Source organism: Schistosoma haematobium, chromosome ZW (assembly GCF_000699445.3).
Source record: "Schistosoma haematobium chromosome ZW, whole genome shotgun sequence".
Taxonomy (NCBI): domain Eukaryota; kingdom Metazoa; phylum Platyhelminthes; class Trematoda; order Strigeidida; family Schistosomatidae; genus Schistosoma; species Schistosoma haematobium.
Window position 1 is genome coordinate 54,127,425 of NC_067195.1, and position 20,044 is coordinate 54,147,468.

Here is a 20,044-nt window from a genome sequence, read left to right on the forward strand (position 1 = left end):
GAGGTGGTCGAGATGTGTTTTATGGATGTATAACCATTGTCCACCTCAATGGATGATGTCGTTTAGTGTAGTAGGCTGAGACGACCAAACTAGGACGTAGTACTAGTTCATGAAACCACTCTTTGTCTTACTGAGCCATTCAGGTAGGTGTAGACTACCTAGTTAGGGTCAGGACGATTATCGTAAGCAGTAATTAAAAACTAGTGTCATTTCTCAATGTCATTCGTAATTGCACAGATATATTCCCCATGATCCTGAGTCTGAAATCCTTCCTACGGTTTTTTCTTCTTATGGCTAGACCTTTACACCAATACTAATTCTATTACTACTTCTACTGCTTTGTTATAAAAGTTTCGTTTATTTGTGTTAGTGCTATATCTAAACTTGAACAGTTACACATATATATCAGGTTCTACGTTGCATGTAATTGACTGACTGACTGATTTATAAATGTACTTGTTCAAGTCTTTTCTTGAGTACCTTTCAAATTTTCTCGTTAAAGTTTACCTTCAGATAAATATTTACACATATCATTCATACGTCAGTTAAGACAGATCATCCGATCAACACCATTCTACCTTATGCTTATCACAGCACAATAGGCTGAGTCTTTTGAATTTTGTGAAATGAAGGATTCATTCCACAACCTCTCTGTAAGTATATTTTACTATTAATGATCTGTAGTTATAGACCGACCTTAGTTAATAGTAAATATCAATAAAATCAATATGATACTATAAATAACAGGTTCTAATCAGAATGAAAACATTTAAATAGTGGGATATATTCATACGTCATTATTGAGATGTTAGAATATAGATATCGATAATCAAAAAAGATTTACTATTGTCTATATTATTACTTGACAAAAAACGCACTGTTAAATAAACAATATAATTAGATAATTTTTATACGTTATATATATATATATATATATATATATATATATATATATACCATACTGTTACTAAGGTGATGCAAATTTTGTATCCAGTAAAATAACTCAAAGATTGAATGATAAGATAGGCAGAATTAATTCTACGTAGTCTCCCTCTCTTTATCTTGATAAGTTGGGTTCATTTTATTCCATATATTATTGTTATTTACATATTTTTCTATTACTAACATCAGTAAAATTGAGTCAACACTCACTTAATCCTGATTTCAGATCATCTCATATGTGATTTAGTCTTCCATGAAATATTTGTTCTGATGTGTAAATACAACGACATGTCTAGCATCTTATCAATTAATGATTAAACGTATTCAAGCTAACAGTCTGTACTAGACATTTTGACGTTAATAATTTTGTCAACTTAGGATACTGTAATTTAGTGCTTTGAGATCTGACTCCATGTAGATCATTTGCTGCTTGTTATTGAAGTATACATATCACCAATCCTCATATATAATTATCAACTTAAATCGCGTCAGCGAATGATGGAATTAAATAAATCAAATGCGAGAATGAATTTCGAATACATGTATTCCATACATTCGTTGATCTAGACAAACGATCGGAGAAATGGAACGAAAAAAAACAAAGAGAAGGGAGCGAAGCAAAACGGATTGCAGACGCCATGTGAGCCATTTCGATTTAATCAATCGTTAATCGATGTTTATAGTCAGACAAAAATAAGTTACATACATGTGATAAGGTACTAGATGCACACACATACTATTACATAGAAACAGTTAAGTTTGATAAGCAAATAAGTGACAGGATTTAAAATATGGCTTGAAAAGAATGAATAGATTGATCCTTTCAGAGGCGAGGATAACCTGTGTGCACTTGACATCGTACCAGCCCTTATAAGTAAGTGTATCTATCTCTTCGAAACATTAATTTAGATTTATAATTGTAGGATCTGAAAGGAATATAATGAAATGAATGTTGTTTGTTCAGTTCAAATATTCTCGCTTTGGTAAAAACAAAGATTTTTAATCGATATATATATATATATATATATATATATATATATACTAGTTAACTAGACGTATCTTTGATCAAAAGATTTATGAATCAATAATACAAACTAATGTTAAGAGACTTCATTTTATTTAGAAAACAATACGAACAACAGTACGTTAGATAAATCTTTGTGATGTAAACTGTCTAGTTTCTAAAAATAAACAACTTCAGTATGTGGTAAACAACTAATATTTTCTATTTATTTGCAAGTTATACATTTGAATAAATTTCCACATTCTACTAAACTTAAACTAATCTTCAGAATCAGTTATTTCGTATTTTTGTACCATTAAACAATCACATATATATATAACTAGTTGGAATCATGAGTCAATTGAAGCTAGACCACCATGGAAAACCTAAAACCACTGGACGGCCGTTTCGTTAGATATTAACACCGTTGGTTGCTGGGTCAATAGTCTAATAGTTAAGCGCTCGCGCGCGAGACTGATAGGTCCTGAGTTGAAATCTCTCGGGTGGCGGGATCGTGGATACATACTGCTGAGAAGTCTCACAGTAAGACGAAACAGCCATCCAGTGATCCCAGGTTTTCCATGGTGGTCTAGCTTCAATTGACCTATGATTTCAACTATTGAAATTTGTAAAATCTTCACAAAACCCCCTCTAATTATATGTATATATATAAATAGAAGACTATATCATCATTTAATTAATAAATATCAGGTAATACTTACCTGGAATAAAAACTAGACAGACTAACCAAATCCAAATCAATTTATTCATTAATCAATAATAATATTAAAGCATAATATTTCCTCAAGATGTAATATGTTGTAAATTGTACATCATACATGAATTAGTTTATAAATAATATGTAATATTTTAAAATAGACTCATTATTCTATAGAGTGATATAAGCTATTACTTATTTTTTTTTCCCATTTTGTTAAATACACAATTTTATGTATTCACTAAATCTATTTCATTGGTTTATTTCAATCACATACCAATTTGAAATTTGATTGGTTGAAAAAAAAATAACGAATCAAAATTGGACAAAAAAACTTATTCACATTTAAACAATAAAATATATGATGAGTTTTGTGGATATTATAGTAATTTCAATGGTTAAGATCATGAGTCAGTTGAAGTTAGACCACTATGGAAAACCTGAAAGCACTGGACGGCCGTTGGATGCCGGGTCAGTGGTCTAGTGGTTAAGTGATCGCGTACGAAACCAGTAAATCTTAGGTTCGAATCTCGCAGGGGGCGAGGTCGTGAATGCGCGCTTCTGAGGAGTCCCATACGAGGAAGAAACGGCCGTCCAGTGCTTTTAGGTTTTCCATGGTGGTCTAGCTTCAACTGACTCATGATCTTAACCATTGAAATAAAATATACATTCTGTTGTTATTTAAACAAATATTGTTAACTTCAAATATTTACAGTTTTCATTTTCTTCTTTGAAAAAGGTTGATTTATTGAGAAGAAATGTGATAACTTTATATTCTTATCGATATATATGAGCGGTTTGCTTAAATATCTGGGCTACCTGTTCCTACGATTTAGATATTTCAACAAATTATGTGTTTCCTTTTTTTTAACAGATCATTATGTCTATGAATCGCATAAACTATTCAGGTAAGTTTATGAAAGGTTTACGACCTTTCTCTGTATAAGTGACAAAAAAGCTCAAACCGAAACATCATGATTACTGGCATTATGAATCAAAATGAATGTAAATTATTCAGATGTCGATTCTTGGCAATCACTTAATATTTAATCTCAGGATTGATCAAATAATACGAAATGGGAACTTGTTAGAATACTTTGTGCTGAAAATTCTATATTGTACCAAAAACATAATACTGAATACTACTACTAGTAATATTAATAATATCATTAGAATACATTTTTCTTTCATAAAAAGCAACTTGATTTTTCAATTATATTTAATTCAATTTAATTTTACCTAAAAAATTTTGATATAAATATTTTATGGATGTTTAGTCACTTTCGAATAATATGAAATTAAAACAGAATCCTCAACAATTGACTATAACACTGAAAATGATTGATTTCAATTTTTATCATTAATATGAATATCTCTCAGTTATAATTATGAATCGTTTTGTACGTTAGACTCAGTTTCTAATCTCTTCTAGTAACCGTCAGGCTAAATCTACACAGAAACTTGAAAATGAAAGAAAAAGTGTGATATTTTGAAGAAACGCTTCACTCCAAGTTTCGTTTATTTACAGAAAATCTAGGGGTTGTTTTAGTAATTTGGATGATCTTTAGTTTCCAGAAAATTCTGGAACTCTACTAAACACAGTAGCAGTATAGGTAACCATCCAATCACAAACTCGATATGTGACTTTTCAGTCTCTAGATGTTTCTGGTAAAACTTCTAGTGAATGCTGATAGGATAAGAAGCTTCCTAACGTTTTCAGAACCATTTTTGGCTTTTTCCGAGGAGTTTTCTGGATCTCCCCAACATTAATGTATACAATAGTTATTTTAACTGAGATTCTAGGTATTCAGATTGTAGTGTGTTTTACTTATATGCATAGTTATGAGCAGTATGTAGTACATATCGGAAGTGGGATGCTTACCGGTAGAAGATTGGAATAAATTAAAGTGGCAATAAAACAGAGAGTAACCAAAATAACAACAGAATTTAAAGAATGATGGAGTATGAAAAGGACCGTTCAAGGAAGATGTGCACTTAATATATATTTAATCTGTGATTTTCATATTTTATAAAGGCATTGTGTGATTGTGCATAAAGTAATAACTAAAACTTCGTTCACTACAAGATATATCTAAAAGTGTTTACTATTTAAATAGAAATGAGGTTGCATCTTATTACTGATGCACCACTTTGCTTATAATTTACTTTTGAAATTTTATTAAAGATGTAGTACGAACTTAGATAAACTTGAATTTTCGTTGCAGCATGTTTGCTAACTAATTTACTTGAAATAAAGAATTAGTATTACTATTTTCTTTGGGCGTTTTCTTTTAGGTTTCTCAAATTGTTTGTAATTATCACTTTCACGTTTCACCTTTCTCATATTCAACATCTGAATAGTTTTGATTTCATTTTATCATTTCCTAGCTGACCATTCATTAATGAACTCTTTTATGACACCTCGGATTTCAAAACACTTCATTATCCAATGCATCTATTTCGCTGAATTTGCTTTAATTGTTTTTTAGTGACAAAAAGGATTACTTATGTTTTTCTTAATGACTTACCAAAAAATATTGTTTAGACAGTTAATTTTGATTAATTCTAACTGTTTATCAGTAAGTTACCGACAACCTGGGGTTGCTTTGACTTAAGTAAGTTTACAACACTACTGCGGATAGATAAGAACTTTAGTCTTTAGTAAATTAAGATTTTTGTGTCGTTTTAACGATTACGATGATTGTTGACTTGCATAATCAGTTATTGAAAAAAAAGATCAACAGCTGAATAGATTGTGGGTTAATTTAGTCTAATCATAAAACAAATGAAAAACACTAATGATATAAACATATCTCTTTCGTCTTATTGGTGATCATTCATTTAATATGTTACCATACACTTACTAACTAATTATTTAAGCGGTTTCAATAGGACACCTGTTCAGATTGTTCTATTTTTAGTTTACATCACGAACTGATTGTATACGTGGAAGATCATTGACAATCAGGAAACACCGAACAACTACTTCGTCTTAGTGTGAGATCCTTTATCAGTGCCTTCAAGGAAGAAGCTCAAGAACCTTTCCAAATGAAGTGAATTTAGAAATACGAATCGTTACTTGCCCACCAAGTGGCCGGTTTCCCGAGGCCTGTCCGATGAGCTTGAATGGTCTGAGTCCAAACCTCTGAAGGACTGAGATGCTGCCTCTTAAAAAGAAACATACCAGAGTGTAGTGAATATTCAGTGTTTCTTCGTTCATAGTGAGAGTACGTCTGAAGTCAGACAGTGATTTGTAACTGGCAATAACTATGTTACGTTATGTCAAGGATTAGTAGTAACAGTGAATAATTTTCCTAAAGATTATATCATTATAGTAAGGAATTTAGAAAGCATTTAGTTTAACGTAAGTGATATGAATTTTTGTGCATTATTTCAATAGTTTCCAATACTTTTGGGTTTATGATTATTATGTGAATTCCGACCCTATAAGTTTAATCAAATAAAGTATACTACTGTAAAAATCTGAAAGTAGAACTAAAAGCTGAAGAAAATATTTGGACTAATTCAAGTAATACAAATTCTAATAACCAGTAAGGCAGATTAATAATCATCAAATTAAACTTAATTATTCGGAAATGAAAAGTATATAAGAACCAAAGAATCAACAATATAAATATTCAACCAAAGCTTACGATATAATTTGCCATGCAGGTAAATAAAAATCATCGCGAAACAGAATAAAAATGTATAATATTAACCAACATATAATACTTGTTCATTACATTGATTTCTTCATGAGGGAAAATAGGTAGCTCAAGTTTATTTATTATGATTGAGGCCAATCTTTTTTGAGAGGAAGATAAATTCTTTGCAATTTCGCACAAATATTCTTTTAAACGCATTTTATCTCTATCAATCAGGTGAAATCATTTACAAACTCCAAGTTTAGGTACATTTATTTTAGAAATCGATAGGTTAACATGACCACTCGTCATATAAAGTAGTTTGTAAAACTCTAAATGCAGCATCCATGTAGAGATAATCAATTGCCTGGTGACTGACTATTTCTTTCCTGTAAATAATTCAATAATTTCACCAGGAAAGTTATACAACAGAATAGGACTTGATATTGATCTCATAATTATTTATTTAAACTTTCAACTGAACAAATAATTGTTTATAGTCATCTTGGATCTCTCTAGAAGAATTCTCAAAGAAAATACGGATATTCTATTCTCTATACTCTTATTACATTAATAAACTCTACTTCTTATAGGAATATAAAATAAGGACTTGTACAGATATGATTGACTTCAAAATCAATGAACTGATATTATAACCAATTTACATCCATCATGTTAATGATTCGTCATATAATCTTACAACATATATGATCTTTCAAAAAATACATTATCTTTAAACAAACTGAAGAAGGAAATGGTTAGTGGATCTTAGGTTTTCAGGTTTGAAGCTAACACAAGTTGGTCTGCGAACGAGAACAAAGATTCAGTGACTAAAACCAGTAAGCTAGCTACTGGTGTGTCCCAGCCCCACTAACTAGAGGGAGAAGTCCAAGCTTAGAATGGGAAAGTATATTCTGCAAACAGCCAGAAATGAGCGATCACAACAAACACAATTCAAAACGTATATATACAATGCAAAACCGTCCTTGGGGAGAGTTACAAAATAGCATACTAAAAGACGCAACGGATCAATAGCATTTAATATATTTCCCAGTGGAAAAAACGATATGAAGGTGACAAGAGCGCCTTTGGCTCGAAAACAAAGAAATTCAAATTTTCTAAGTAAATTACAAAATTAGGTCCTTTCCCAAGTGAGTTCTAGGGATCTAACGTCCCCAACATAGGTACAGAATGTAATTGTTCTCTAATAAATCAATTGTAAAATTTAAACATTTATCATAAGGAATAATAATGTGGAATAATCTAACATAATCGATTATGATTATCTTGTTTTATTTGGTTTACAGTAAGAAATATATGACAAAAATTCTACCAAAATTATTTTAGTCAAACTGATTTATACATTATGAATTTAATACTGAAATCTCACTTGTATGTTGAATAAAGTTTAATAGTTCGGTTTCTGGGTAATTTTTTCTGATAAAAGATATCAATGAATCATAAATGTTTTATTCTTTTGATTATTTTAATAAATCGAGCTCATAAATTTGGAAGCTTTCCAAAGAAATATTTAAGTAGTATAAATATTTTCATTAAAAAACTTCTATGGTCTTACTAGCCGATTTTGAAATTGATTAAGGAAATAGAGTTTAGTTTTAAATAAACAAAACAGATTGTAAATCATAGATTTCTAAATTTTCTCACAATAAAATTTTAACTCAAGGACTGTTGTTCAAGGTGACATAATACAAACTTTAGCATAAAAATTTATAAACATTTTTCATTTGAATACTACGCTAACGCAACCTTGTCTTTGTAAGATTTCTACTGTAAATTATAGTTGTCTGATCTGACTATTTTTTATTGTAATTTATTTCCCTTTATTATTCTTAATGGGAGATGATCCTATCTATCGATTCTTCATGAACGTTTGAGAACATTTATAAGGATATGATTATACTATGAAATATATTTGCTTAAAACTCCGCCTGGAGTCCCTCCGAGGGCTACTGCCGGTCCCAAGCCCGGATAAAGGAGGAGAATTGGGCATGGGGTAGGCGTCCCCATCCCGTAGAAAACTAAGTCGCTAAAGCAACGCTAACCAGAAAAAATTATTCAAACCTTCTAAACTCTGCCCTGGGAGTTAGAAGGTCTTCATTTAGAAGAATTATGACGCCTCATGATGAAAGCCGAATCCCTTCGGAAGTTACGAGGCCGATGCCCCTTGTGACAACCAGAGCGACCATTTATTTAGGTACATGGAATGTTCGTACAATGTGGGACACCGGGAGAGCCTTCCAAATTGCTGCAGAAATGAGAAGATACAACCTAGAGGTACTTGGGATCAGTGAAACACATTGGGCACAAGTTGGACAACAACGACTAACTACAGGAGAGCTCCTGTTATACTCCGGCCATGAAGAAGAAAATGCACCACATACACAAGTAGTTGCATTGATGCTGTCCAAACAAGCGCAAAACGCACTTATAGGATGGGAATCTCATGGACCAAGGATCATCAATGCCTCCTTCAAAACAAAGAAAGATGGCATTTCAACGAACATCATCCAATGCTATGCGCCTACCAACGACTACAATGAAGACGCTAAAGATCAATTCTACAATAGGCTGCAGTCAATCGTCGAGAAGTGCCCAACAAAGGACCTGACCATTCTGATGGGAGATTTCAACGCCAAGGTTGGAACGGACAACACTGGATATGAAGACATCATGGGACGACACGGGCTGGGAGAAAGGAACGAAAATGGTGAGAGATTTGCAAACCTATGTGCCTTCAATAAACTGGTCATAGGCGGCACTATATTCCCATATAAACGCATTCACAAAACCACATGGACTTCACCGGATCACACTACACAGAACCAAATCGACCATATTTGCATCAACAAAAAGTTCAGGAGGACGACGGAGGACGTGAGAACCAAGAGAGGAGCTGATATAGCATCAGATCATCACTTGCTGGTCGCCAAGATGAAATTGAAACTCAAGAAGCACTGGACAACGGGGCGGACAATATCACAAATGTTCAATACGGCCTTTCTTCAGGATATTGACAAACTCAACAAATTCAAGATAGTCCTCAGCAATAAGTTTCAGGCCTTTCATGATCTACTCAATGGAGAAGGAACTACTATGGAGAGCAACTGGAAGAGCATCAACGAGACAATCACTTCAACATGTCATGAGGTCCTGGGCCACAAGAAGCACCATCACAAGGAATGGATCACTGTTGATACACTGGATAAGATTCAAGAAAGGAGTAACAAGAAGGCAGCAATCAATACAAGTCGAACAAGAGCAGAAAAAACCAAGGCACAAGCTGAATACACAGAAGTAAACAAACAATTGAAGAGGAGCATCAGAACCGACAAACGTAAATATGTGGAAGATTTAGCAATGACGGCGGAAAAGGCTGCAAGAGAATGAAACATGAGAGGACTGTATGACACAACAAAGATACTCTCTGGAAACCACCGTAAACCAGAACGACCAGTGAAAAGCAAGGAAGGCGAGGTAATCACCAACATTGAAGAGCAACAAAAGAGGTGGGTAGAACACTTCAAAGAACTCTTGAATCGACCAGCTCCACTAAACCCACCCAACATCGAATTAGCACCCACGGACCTCCCAATCAATGTTGGCCCACCAACAATTGAAGAAATCAGCATGGCCATCAGACAAATCAAGAGTGGCAAAGCAGCAGGACCAGACAACATCCCAGCAGAGGCACTAAAAGCAGACGTAGCGGCAAGTGCAAGGATACTCCACATTCTCTTCAATAAGATTTGGGATGAGGAACAAGTACCAACAGACTGGAAAGAAGGACTTCTGATCAAAATACCGAAGAAAGGCGATCTCAGCAAGTGTGATAACTACAGGGGCATCACTCTTCTCTCAATACCAGGAAAAGTCTTCAACAGGGTATTGTTAAACAATTCGAAGGACTCCCTAGACGCTCAACTTTCGAGACCAACAGGCAGAATTCCGTAAGGATAGATCGTGTACAGACCAAATCGCAACTCTACGGATAATTGTGGAACAATCAATTGAATGGAATTCATCACTCTACATCAACTTCATTGACTACGAAAAGGCATTTGATAGCGTGGACAGAACAACACTATGGAAACTTCTTCGACACTACGGCGTGCCTCAGAAAATAGTCAATATCATACAGAACTCATATGATGGATTACACTGCAAAATCGTACATGGAGGACAGTTGACAAAGTCGTTCGAAATAAAGACCGGTGTTAGGAAAGGTTGCTTACTCTCACCCTTTCTCTTTCTCCTGGTGATCGACTGGATCATGAAAACGTCAACATCTGAAGGGAAGCACGGGATACAATGAACATCTAGGATGCAGTTGGATGATCTAGACTTCGCAGATGATCTGGCCCTTCTATTCCAAACGCAACAACAGATGCAGGAGAAGACGAACAGTGTGGCAGCAGCCTCAGCAGCAATAGGTCTGAATATACACAAAGGGAAAAGCAGGATTCTCCGATACAACACAGAATGCACCAATCCAATCACAATTGACGGAGAAGATTTGGAAGATGTAAAAACCTTTACGTATTTGGGCAGCATCATTGATGAACAGGGTGGATCTGATGCAGATGTGAAGGCGCGGATCGGCAAAGCAAGAGCAGCATATTTACAACTGAGGAACATCTGGAACTCAAAGCAACTGTCAACCAACACCAAGGTCAGGATTTTCAATACAAATGTCAAGACAGTTCTACTGTATGGGGCGGAAACCTGGAGAACTACGAAAGCCATCATCCAGAAAATACGGGTGTTTATTAACAATTGTCTACGCAAAATACTTCAGATCCATTGGCCGGACACTATTAGCAACAACGTACTGTGAGAGAGAACAAACCAGATCAGAGCGGATGAAGAAATCAGGAAGAAGCGCTGGAAGTGGATAGGACACACATTGAGGAAAGCACCCAACTGCGTCACAAGACAAGCCCTCACATGGAATCTTGAGGGTCAAAGGAAAAGAGGAAGACCAAAGAACACATTACGCCGAGAAATGGAGATAGACATGAGAGAAATGAACAAGAATTGGATGGAACTAGAAAAGAAGGCCCAGGACAGAGTGGGTTGGAGAATGCTGGTCAGCGGCCTATGGTCCATTGGGAGTAACAGGTGTAAGTAAGTAAGTAAGTAAGTAAGTAAGTAAGTAAGTAAGTAAGTAAGTAAGTAAGTATATTTGCTTAAGTTATGATTGCACTAACACATGTCAAAGTCCTGGCAGCCGAATGAATCTTTTAAATTCCACCCGACTTTTATTTATTCGATGAGAAATAATGAAAACTCACATTCTATATTTTATATCTGGTCGATACTATGATTGGCATTTAACTCTTAGAAATTTCCTAGTATTTCATAATTTTTTTTATTGCTTATTTGAATATTTTTCATTGTTGATACATTTGTTTAAAACTACTGAAGTTAGTATACTAGTTTAAAGGAAACAAGTTACAATAAAAATGTTAATGATAGGTTGGAGTTATCCGGAACCATGTGTTATGGATATGTCCGATGCAATATGATCTGATATACTCGCTGAAAAACTCAAAAATAGTAAACTTTAAGACCTTAAATAAACTTCCATGTAAATTACTCTTTAGGATATAGCATTCACTCACTACGTGGATAGAAAATTTGTCGGGAGTTGTGGATAGGATACACTTAAAAATAAAAAATGAAGTAGATTAAAGTGAATTTGTAATTTATAGACGATCATTGAACGGTACTAAATTGAACTTGAGAAGAATCATTTACTTGTAAGGATTAAGGAGCGTCATCAATTAGTGTACGGAGTTAGGATTGAGATTTAGAGTCAGAAGTTGGGGTTGAGTATTGGAATTATGGTTTTCATCAAGAAATGACATCAGATATCATAGCAAAATGGTGTTTAACCGTATGGATAAATGAATTTCGCGCCAAAATCAAAGACATTCTATCCTTAATTTCATTTGTTCATATATAAATGACAGTCTCGTCCCAAATAGGGCGTAGCGTATTTCCGAAATTTGACTGCCAGTCATTATCAAATCTCTTGTTAAGAATGAGTCTAACTTAATGATGTTGAGAACATCCGCTCAAGATGTACATATGCCAGATTCGGTCCATAACTTCAGCTACAGCAAAATTCAAACCCATACAAACAAATTAAATTTCACTGATAATTTGAGAATATTCAATAATAAAATTTGATTATATACTATACTAAAGATTCATTAGAGGAGATTGGAGGAAAGGCATTTTTAATTCGATTCACTTATTTTTCTTATTCAGTACAGAGTGAAATTTAGAAAAAAAATTTTAACCCCGTCCATTTACTTTACCGATGCAGTTGAAATTTGATTATTGACTATTTTCGGATACCTAAGTCAGGTTTAACCCTACTGATTACTATGGAATTCTCAAATTTTAATAAGACAGAACTAAGTTGTCTATTGATTATCCTTAATAAGTATGTTTTGTTCCGTTCATTATGAAAAATTCAATGAAACCTTTAGATTGTAACTTATCTGTTGTTTCATCAATTAAGACAAATTATTTAGCTTAATTGATGTCAAAGTAAAGTATGATGCTTTTTTGATGAATTAAAAACCCCATAATAAGTGAGACCTTGTTCACTGACCATTTTTATCATGAGATGATATCAGCAAATAAACTATCGTGAAATAGGTATCATTGGACACCGATGAAAATTATTCATACTTTCAATATGTCACAAATAGAATGAGGTCACTATAAGTGACTTCTGGATTCAAATTTAAATTATTAAGTAATATCCTGTTTATAAAGTGATTGACTGGAATGATGATCAAACATTTTGAATGCTTCAATTTGGAAAAATAAAAAAAACCATTCTGTGTTCATTGATTCTCTAACCGTTGTTAATATGTGATAAAACTAACCTTGGAAACATAAAACAGTTTCACACTACATATTTGGTGGAATTTTTTCTCCGTTAAATTTACACAGGTAAATAATAACCGACTGTTTAAACTAATACTTATCTGATAATTTACTATTTTTGCAACCGAAACAAACAGTCTTCGAAAAATACCAGTAATAATTTGCATTTACAATACTAAAATAGTACCTAGAGATAAGTATCGGGCGAAGTATTTGGTGTATTGTTTGCTAAAATACATACGAATATATAAAATCCACTCTGGAGTAATTTAGAAATTCACTGAGACTTAACGCATATGAAGGACCATCGAGTGTGTGATGCCAGCTAATTCACAGTGGTATTATTTGATCGTTGCATTACTTCACGAATTCATTATAAATTTAAAATATGACTCATGAGTTCCATCTAAACATCAATGATACCGTTTTCAGTGTAGAACACTGGCGCAAGTGCATTGATCCAGCTTAGAACTATGAGTTTACACCATTGTATAATCTAAAACTAAGGATAAGTAATCGTCCAGTACTGCCAGTTTTTCAATGGTTTATCAACTAAATCGGTTCATGTTTTCATTAAAATTCAACAATCTTTGAATCACCACACTGGAAATCACCAATCACGGTTAATAATGAAAATCCTGGTCTATTTATGACGACACTTTTGTTTAGCTACTAAAATAGTTTATAAGTAGGATAAATATTTATGAACAATTTATTAGGTCTACATTTCGAGTTTAAAATCAATTTTTTCATAACAAATTAGTGTTAGTCTTTGAGAACAATTTTTATAAATTTTTATTTTAGACCTACCTGATGGAAAGTTTTATCGGAATTCCAATGATAGATGACTAATATTTTAATGATGAATAAAAAAAATTCGTTTATTCTCTGATAGGCGTTATGGAAAATTTATGACTGGTTTATTTGAACTGAATATAATAAATACAAATACGTTTGATGTAGAATTAATAAACATGTAAACTTCGGAAGATTGTTATACCAAAATACAATTTTATTATTGCTTTGATAGATACATATTCATTTTAACTAAGGTCGCCACTGAATTTATTGTCTTGTATTTTTTTTTTAAATTCCAAGTTCCTCTGACTCATATCTCTCGATACTTACTGTTTCAATAAAAGGAATTTATTTTGGAGGTAACGTCATTTACTTGTTTTATTTCAAAAGAACCCTGACTGAATTCAAAGTGTGAAGAGCTGTTCGCTTAACTGATCCTAATGTCAAAATGCGTTAAAACTGAATAGTCAACAGTTTCTTTATAAAAAAAAACAACTTTAGAAACCATTTATTCAGTTTCCCGTCATGTAATCTTAATAATTTCTGGCTGGTTAAATATTGAGTTCATGAACTGAGGGAACAATACTTTGTGATGATGGAGCAATGGAGATGGTGGAACAATACATTAAATATATTATGGAACGAAACCTAACCATTATGGGATTGTCTATAAAATAATCTTTCATTAGAAAGACATTATAACAACACCTATTTGATTGTATTATTTCGACTTGAAATTGTTTTAATTAAAGATAAGTCATAATTAGCGAGTTAGTTTTCTACGGGATGGGGTCGCTAACCCCATGCCCAATTTTCCTCTTTTATCCGGGCTTGGGACCGGCAGTAGCCCCCAGAGGGACTCCAGGCGGAGTGGATAGGACATACATTGAGAAAAGCGCCCAACTGCGTCACAAGACAAGCCCCCACATGGAATCCTCAAGGCCAAAGGAAAAGACGAAGACCAAAGAACACATTACGCCGGGAAATGGAGACAGACATGAGAAAAATGAACAATAATTGGATGGAACTAGGAAAGAAAGCCCAGGACAGAGTGGGTTGGAGAATGCTGGTCGGCGGCCTGTGCTTCACTAGGAGTGACAGGCGTAAGTAAGTAAGTAAAGTAAAGATAAATCATGATTGTTAAAACATCGTTAAAAACTTAGTAAATAAATCGAGTATGAAATGATTAGAATAGTTTAGTGTTAATTGTTCTTGTTGATGTATGGCATTTTAGAAATTGTAAGTCATAGTACTCAGTAAAAAAAATCGCAAACTCTAGTCTAAAATGAATATATTATTCGAATTCTTACCAGGATAAATTATTGCTGAGATTAATGTATTGTAGAAGATGGCTGTCAATAGAAACAGCAAAGAATATTTCCAGGTATCCAGTGTCATCATGATTCGGGATATAAGATGGTCAATTCACTGTATAACAAATACAAAAAAACACAAGTATTCAAAGTTTAAGTAATCGAAAGACGAATATAACCTAAAAATTAAACTGATTTCTCAAAAAGCCCTCGTTCAACTAAACGATTATGGTTGACTTATTAGTGACTTAATTTTAAATGTTCCCGTAGTTGTAATCATAACTGATGCAATTCAAACACAGGGAATAAAAGAATTATCACAAATCACACCGTATGCCCGTCATGTTACATTTTCAACTGACTAAAGTTGAAGTCTAACAGTATAACCCGACCTAGTGGTTAAGCATTCATCGATTGACTCAATAGTTCTGGGCTCGATTTCTGATCGTATCGTGAATGTACAGTATTAAAGAGTCTCATGCTAGGATCAACAATATCAGTAGATATTTTTCATCAAAATATCTTTTTGAAAAATACAATTACAGTGATATTTATTGCTGTTAACATGGAAACAGAGAAAAGCTAAATTCTAATTACGCAACAAAAGCAATGCAATTAAATGATATTACGTGTAAATCTTATAATGGCCCTTTATCTGACTCCAATTAGATCGTATGAATAATTGTTCTAAAATATACATCCTGACTATCCTCGTACATAATTATTGACTTGCGTTAGTGAATAACAGAATTAAAACAAGTCAAATACGAGAAAGGACTTCGAATATGTATATTTTGTACAATCATTGATCCAGGCAGACGATCAAAGGAACGAAGCGAAACGAAATGATGCACTAAGGAGAAGGCATGTGAGCTAACTCGATTTAATCAAGCGTCAATCAATATTTATAATCACACGAAAATAAGCTACGTACATGTGATGAATAGAATAAGATACACACACACATACGCTCAAATAAAAACAGTCACGGTTGATAAGTGAATAATTAACAGGGTCAAAATGTAGCTTGAGAAGAATGGATAAATTGCTTTGTTCAGAAGCTTGAATAAGCTATGTGAGCTCAACATAGGACCAGCCACTATTATCTATAAATTTCTGTTGATCTAATCAGGTTTGATAAAACAGTTAAAGAGCTTTTTTTCAAAGGTTTTTACCAAATATCACTCTCCTAGTATGTAATTTTGAAATTTCTTCTGTAGTAGTATTATGGTCAAGAAAAAAATAAACCATATCATTGTTTGATTTAGTACGATATTTATTCAAGTCGACATTCATTTTAATTCCAAATAGTATTTGTATGAGATCTGTTGAATGTAACATCATTTTGTATTAATTTGGTATGACATTTAGCATCTGGCATGCTATTTGTTCAGTATGATACCAGAATATTGTCAACACTTTGACGGTAAATGATATCCTATGATTAATCATATTATTCCAGTACAGTCCGTATATTTATTAATATAGTTCATTAAAGTCCTTTTCATGTTTTTACACGGTATATAACATAATTATCTACAATTAGTCGTTATTCTCGACTGATTAATCACTGGGTAGTGAGCAATGTAATATATTTCAGGTTATTATCCTCTTTCATGGGTTATGTGAATCTCAGTTTCCTATTGTTTCATGAACCAATTTCTACGGTTATAATATCCATATACAAAACACGTCTAACTGACAAAATTGAATTTATTTGAACATAGCTGAGCAGGAACGATCTTACATGATTCCAAATTATGTACATTTTACTACTATTGGAAATGGACTAGTTACAGTTAAATTACTTTTGGTATACAACTCTCTCAACAGATTTAAATGTCTATCAATGCCATTCACTGTAAACTAGTAAACAAACAAGCGTAACGAAACCTATATGAAGTAATTTTAATGAAAATTGATTGAAGCTAGGCATTAACACCGTTGGATGTCGGCTCACTGTTCTAGAGTTTAAGCATTCGCGAGAGGGACCGGAGATTCTGGGTTCGAGCCCCGCGTGCGGGATCGTGGATGCTCATTCCTGAGGAGTTCCATACTAGGACAAAATAGCCGTCTAGTGCTTCTAGTTTTCAATAGTGGTTTAGCTTAAATCAACTCATGAATTCAGCTATTGAAAACTTTCTATTTTTTGTGAATTTTTAAAACCCATTTAATTTCCATGTTCAATAACGAATCAAATGAGAGTCATAGACAGAAAAATAGACTGGCATAATGAAATGTTTGAATCGTTTTGATTTAGTTTAATCAGTGTGTTCTAGTAAGATTTCTTTTTAAAACTTTTTTATTACATTTATATTCAGAAGAACTGAGTCTTGAAGAAATTGATGTGATAAAAAAGAAGTATGATAGCCAGTTCTTCAATTGAATGCATGTTAACTGATTAAAATAAATGCTTTCAATTTGAAATTTATTATTTATTTATCAAGAGTTTTTAACACCTTCAATTGTTTTTACTAGACATTTTGTGAGCAAATTTTTCAATTAATTAGAAGAAATAATTTTTAATAGCTGAGATCATGAGTCAATTGTAGCTAGATCACCATAGAAAACACTGAAGCACTGAATGATCGTTTCATCTTATTGTGGGACTACTTAGCAGTACGGATCCATGATCCCGCCTCGCGAGGTTCGAACCCAGGACCTATCGGTCTCGCGCGCGAACACTTAGCTTCTAGTCCACTAAGCCAGTATCCAATGGTGTTAATGTCTAACTTCAAGTAATTCACGAAATTGAGTGACACATCCACCATTGTCTTCAGTAAGTTACTATCTCACAACAGACCCAGTTGAACTCCACCGGTCACGCCTTCTCACTAGAACTCCAGGAAATACCTCTTGAAGCTAGTCACTAGTGAGTATATACTGATTAGTATCAGAATATTTTTTATTAATAAACTGACACCAAGTGAAGAACTATTGATAAGTCAAAGAGTCCTGTAGAATTGTATCATTTGCCTACAGTGCTCATATACGACACTACATACTTCCAGAATATTTAGCCAAATTCTATTGCTTCAGCTTTTTTTTTATTTTAATCATATTATGATATGGAATAATTTGCGTAAAATGTTCTTGATGGGTTATTTACGACATCAGTCATGGTTTCAAATTGCATTTTCGAAAAAATTATATAAATATAATTTACTAGTAAACATTTGATAAATCCTAGTTGAGTAAATTTGTTGTTGTTATCAGTGAACCAGTCAGTAATAATCAAGGTAGAGACTGACATAAATGTACCAAACACCAAACTGTCATATCACAACACAACTAAATGAACTTGATAAGATAAACAGCAAAAGAGAGAAGATAACAATAGTACCAGAGATTGCGAGAAAGACTAAAAATTAAAGAATAAGTTAAGAAAAGAAAGAATGAATTCAAGAAATATAAGGTATGAAACAATATTGAAACTTGATATCTAAGGTGTAGTAAAAATAAGTACATTTTGGTCATCGTAATCAATTATGAGCTAAGTCATTCAACGTATACAAGCCCTTGTCGTAAGGACTCCAACTGGGTGTTCTGTATTCTGTATTTTGGAAAATCATATTAGTAGGAAAAGATTAAGTTAACAAGAGGATTCTCATAAGCGTCAAAAATAATAATAGCATCGATATATACATATTTATATAGCCTATGTATATAGTTATGTAATAGGCTACCACAGTGAACAGTATTACTAATGTATGAGTTTCAATTAGCAGTAAATGGTAACAGGCGTAAGTAGGTAAGTAAGTAAGACAAGCACGTGTTTTGTGGTTTATTTTCAATAAGTTCATAGAAACCGGATTGATTTATCTTTTAATATATATGTTCGCTTGTCAGCTTAATGTTGATAGAACACATAAGTTTACATCAGCTGTCACAGAAAATGAAGGAGGACTAAATCTATAACCCCGTTTAGCTGAGACTAGTTTATGAAATTTAAGTCATTACACGTTTACTTACTAACTTATATATGGTTTTCCTAAAAATCAAAAGAATAGAATTTCAACGTTTATAATAAGATCTTAAGATAAGTCGTTTTATAAACGTTAATTTTATTTAAATATTTTCTTTACAGATTGTCTGAATTGAAATATAGCATTGATCAAAGACTGAAAAACAGTTAAAAACCAAGAGGTACCAAATATCTCCTCTTTGTAAGCAATGATGGATAGTGGCTAGCAGTGGCATCCAGGACGCTCGTTTCGTCCCATTTGGGACTCGTCAGTTGAATGTACCTGCACCTCAGAATTGATGTTCACTCTGGGACTCGAACCCAGTGTCATTCGCTTCAAACGCCATCGCGTTATCCACTCATCTACTGAGTCCTGATAGCCACTTGCTTGTGCAATGGGGTGAATTTAAATTCACTTGGTATTGTTTGGCTTACAAAAAGCTTGTTAATTAAGGCAATATCGAGGCATACGCACAGTGTGCACATATGCCAATAACAGACTGATCAATTGCAGTCTTAAACCTCAATGGGAAGATACAAGCCAAACAATACCAAGTAAATATCTGTTCTGTTTTATTTAGGTAATTATCCTCGTTATAAATCACCGGTCCCATAAATCATCTAAACAAAGATAATTAAGTGACTTAATCATTATTAAGTGCTTTAGTTAAAATCAAATCAATCACTTAACTTCTTAGAATATCTTGCTAGAAATTACCTACCGTTTAATATCAGTGT

At 33.3% G+C, this 20,044-nt stretch overlaps 1 protein-coding gene across 2 annotated transcripts in view; it reads right to left on the minus strand.

Moving 5' to 3' along the window:
* CHRNA2_2 (Neuronal acetylcholine receptor subunit alpha-2) overlaps positions 1–20,044 on the minus strand; it is a 94,955-nt gene that overhangs the window by 62,443 nt on the left and 12,468 nt on the right. Inside the window, exon 2 of one of the 2 annotated variants that reach the window (XM_051211770.1) lies at positions 15,340–15,457. In XM_051211770.1, coding sequence (XP_051071867.1) covers positions 15,340–15,430 — 91 coding nt within the window. In that variant the 5' untranslated portion in view covers positions 15,431–15,457. Of the gene's footprint in view, positions 1–2,667; positions 2,859–15,339; positions 15,458–20,044 lie in introns of those variants that run through there. The other variant, XM_051211769.1, reaches the window with a different exon arrangement.